Here is a 3,885-nt window from a genome sequence, read left to right as displayed (position 1 = left end):
TGGAATTTAGTAAAGTCTTTTCACGTTACATTAATTGAATCTTTAATAAAGTAGAAAAAGATTAACCTAAATAAAACTTTTGTATTAAAATATTTTTTTATTATATTGAAAAGAATATACGTCAATAGTTATATTTTATTCAAAATAGTATTAAATTTTTCTCCTAAATTCATATTTTTCTTAAGAATTAAATTTTATAAGCGACTTTGTGTTAAAAAACAGTCAATGGCAAGCAAATTTGAATTTTACAAAGACATTAATAGGAAACTACAGGGAGAAGAAAGTGATTTTGATGCAAAATGCTTAGATTTCAAATGTAAGGAAAACTTTAAAATGATAAAAATTTGACAGAAGATTTTTCTTTTCAAGCAGAATGAAGAAATTTCAAAAGATATAAACTTTATGCAGATATTGGTGGTTGACTGCATCATTATTTTATTCGATAACGCATTCAAACCTGACGAACACTAAGTTTCAAGTTATTACAGAATGTTAGAACTTGAAATGGTAAGTTCAAATTGTCATAAGTTATCATATTAGACTTATATTTTTGTAAATTAAAACGTCATCAATTAGATCACAATCCAAGTACACATTATGTAGATCATAGACTGATGTATCCTTCACAAATTCATACCATATTTTTCCTTCATTGGCCAAAGTAGCATTTTCAATGTAGCATACATTTCTAAAGCTTTAGGGTGTGTCTTGTCATTGGATACAAACGAATGAACTTGATTACCAATTTCTATCCAGCTGCAACCAGGGACTCTTGCATCACCCTTGTTCCCCATCATTCCACGAACTCTTTCTACATCACACCAATGTCTATGGGAAGCATAAATGTTAGACATGACTGCATAGTTTACACTCTTCTCTGGTTCTATGATGAAGAGCTTTTCTGCAGCCCATTTAGCCAGTTCTATATTTCCATGAACATTGCAGGATCCAATAAATGCTCCTAATGTATTTGATTCAGCTTCCATTGGCAGTGACCTTAAGAATTCAAAAGCCTCATTTATAAGACCATATCTTCCAAGAAGGTCAACAAGGCAGGTATAATGCCCTGATTCAGGAACAATCTGATACATACTGGTCATCAAGTTAAAGTAGTGAAGTCCCTTAGCCACAAGCCCAGAATGGGAACAAGCTGAGAGAACACCAAGAAAAGAAATTCGATCTGGAATTACTCCACAAGATACCATCTTCTCAAATGTTTCAGTTGCTTCTTTGGCAAGACCATAGAACGCAAATGCGTTTATCAATGAAGTCCACGTAATAATATCAGGTTCTGAAGTTAATCTGAAGCATTTACATGCATTAGTTATGCTACCACACTTGGAGTACGCACTAATCAGAGAATTAGCAACAGATACAAATTCTTGAAATGATGATTTAACTGCAAAAGCATGAACTATCATTGTTTCAGTAATGGCACAAGCATAGCCACATGAACTAATAGTGCTGGAAATAGTTAGGTCATCAGGGGGGAACCCTTCGTGAAGCATCTCTCTGAGAAGCTTCATAACCTCATTCCCTTCTCCACAATTCCCAGACCCAACGATAATGGTGTTCCAAGCCACAACATTTCTAATCACCATCCTATCAAACAGTTTGTGTGCGTCACTTATATTTTCATTTTTCGCATACATGTTAATCAATGCACTAGCTACTAACACATCTGAATCAAATGACTGTTTCAGAATATGACTATGAAGCTTCCTTCCAAAATCATAATAGTCCAAAGTATCACACACACTAAGCAAACTGCTGAAAGTGAACTCGTCTCCATTTGCACCATCTGATCGCATCAAGTTGAACATTCTCAGAGCCTCTTCCGGTGAACGATTCAAGGCATAGCAAGAAATCATCACATTCCACATAACCAAATCTCTTTGAGGAACAACATGAAAAACCATCTTTGCATTCTTAACCATGCCACATTTAGCATATAAATCAACAAGAACACTTCCAACAAAACAATCCAAATCAAGTCTCAGTTTCACTGCAAAACAATGCAACTGGAAACCCACGTCAATATCATGAAACTTTGCACAAACACCAATGAGACCATTCAAAGTTGTACCGTCCGGAACCACCATTTCCAACAGCATCCTTTTAAAATAAGAAAAACAGAGCTGTAAATTCGATTCATTTTCAATTGCACTGCCACATCCAAGGAAGCCCCGAATTAGAATGTTCCACGAGACCACATTTCTCACAGGCAATTCCTCAAACAGTTTCTGTGCATCTTTAGTTTCCTTACACTTAAGATAAACACTCAAAATCTGATTTTGCAGGGACAGAACATGGCAAAATCCAAACTTTATCAAATGGGCATGCAACTGTTTTCCTTCAGGAAAAAGGGCCCATTTGGCGGAGACTTTGAGGGCATTGGCACAAAATAAATGAGCAGTGCGAGGGTCCCAGAAGTTGGTTTTATCAGGAAATGGAATAGAAGCTCTGCGTGTCCATGAATGGGTGCATTGAGTGGCAAATGAATAAACAGTTGGTGGGAAACAAAGCTGCTTTTTGAAATGGAATTTGCAAAGCATGAGATGAGAGGCTAAACACAGTTGCACTAAGAATTGTCATGTCAGAGATTTGGCTCATGATTTTGTTTCATTTTATCCAAATTTGGAGTTTGGAGTCAAACATGACAGAAATACTCTTACAACATTTTTAGTCTTTCTTTCAAAGTGATTGCTGGTGAGATAAAGATGCGTTCAACCGTTACATAGGAAAACGTGTATATGCACACATTTTTATGATCATAAAATACATTAAACATAATTAAAAAATTATATAACTATTATTGCAATAAAAAATAATTACTAAAGTATAAAAAGTAAAAATTATAATAATATATAATAACTATTTATCTTTTTTTGTCTAATTTTTATTTTTTTAAACAAATATGTATACATATTGCTAAATAAAATGAGAGTTTAATTTTATTAATTATTTGTAAAAACCGTTAAATTATTATTAATAATCATTATTGTTATTTTTTTATATTTTAATAAGTGCAAACAATTATCACAGTTTTAAAGATAAAATAGAAAAAAAAATCTATATGCACAAAATAAAGTAATTAGGGAGGGTAAATTCTCTATCTAGCACCATTTATATTTTTATTTCTCCATCTATCACTCTTTTGTTTTTATTTTCCTATCTAGCACCCTTTTATTTTTATTTCTCTATCTAACACCCTTTTATTTTTTATTTTCCTATCTAGCACCATTTCAAAAAATAAATAAATAAATAATAAATTTTTAAAAAATTGATAATTTTAATTTTGAATGCATTAAAAAATAAATATTGTTAATGTTTAAATTAGTTAGAAATATAATTAATGAATAAAGAAATGAGTTTTTACAAAATAAAAATAAAAAAGTAATAAATATAAAATGTTTAGTTTAAAAATTATTTTTTTAAGAATAAAGAAAATAAAAAATTAAACTCTACAACAACATAAAAGTTGAATCTATAAATATAAATTAGTATTTATTTTTATTATTATTGATGATGTAATCATGTTAATTTCAAGTAAAAAATACAGGACATAATTATAAAAAAACCAAGTTGAATAAGGACTGACATGGACATAAGAGAACAACATGATTGAACAAAAAAAATGTTCATATTGTCAAACATCAGGACACACGTAAAGAACGTGTCCCAACATTACTGAATTGTGCACTTCTCGTCATTAGTTATGTTTCATTTCGCACAAACTATTTATTGTATCATTGAAGAAAATATTAAATGAATGATCATCTTTCATTTATTTTCCTTTTTATGATCAACATATACTTATTTAATATCGTCTTATATCTCTTATATTTATCTTATTTGGATTTTTTTTATATATTTTATCTTTAT

At 30.7% G+C, this 3,885-nt stretch overlaps 1 protein-coding gene across 1 annotated transcript; it reads right to left on the bottom strand.

Annotated features, from left to right (window-relative positions):
- Nucleotides 1-547: 547 nt before the first annotated feature.
- LOC137819529 (pentatricopeptide repeat-containing protein At2g46050, mitochondrial) lies at nucleotides 548-2,709 on the bottom strand. Its single transcript, XM_068623406.1, has one exon. It carries the CDS (start codon nucleotides 2,553-2,555, stop codon nucleotides 624-626), a length of 1,932 nt encoding a protein of 643 aa, XP_068479507.1. The 5' UTR covers nucleotides 2,556-2,709; the 3' UTR covers nucleotides 548-623.
- Nucleotides 2,710-3,885: the final 1,176 nt, after the last annotated feature.

The sequence above is a fragment of the Phaseolus vulgaris genome, chromosome 10 (assembly GCF_000499845.2).
Source record: "Phaseolus vulgaris cultivar G19833 chromosome 10, P. vulgaris v2.0, whole genome shotgun sequence".
Taxonomy (NCBI): domain Eukaryota; kingdom Viridiplantae; phylum Streptophyta; class Magnoliopsida; order Fabales; family Fabaceae; genus Phaseolus; species Phaseolus vulgaris.
This window is presented reverse-complemented; position numbering and strand designations above follow the sequence as displayed.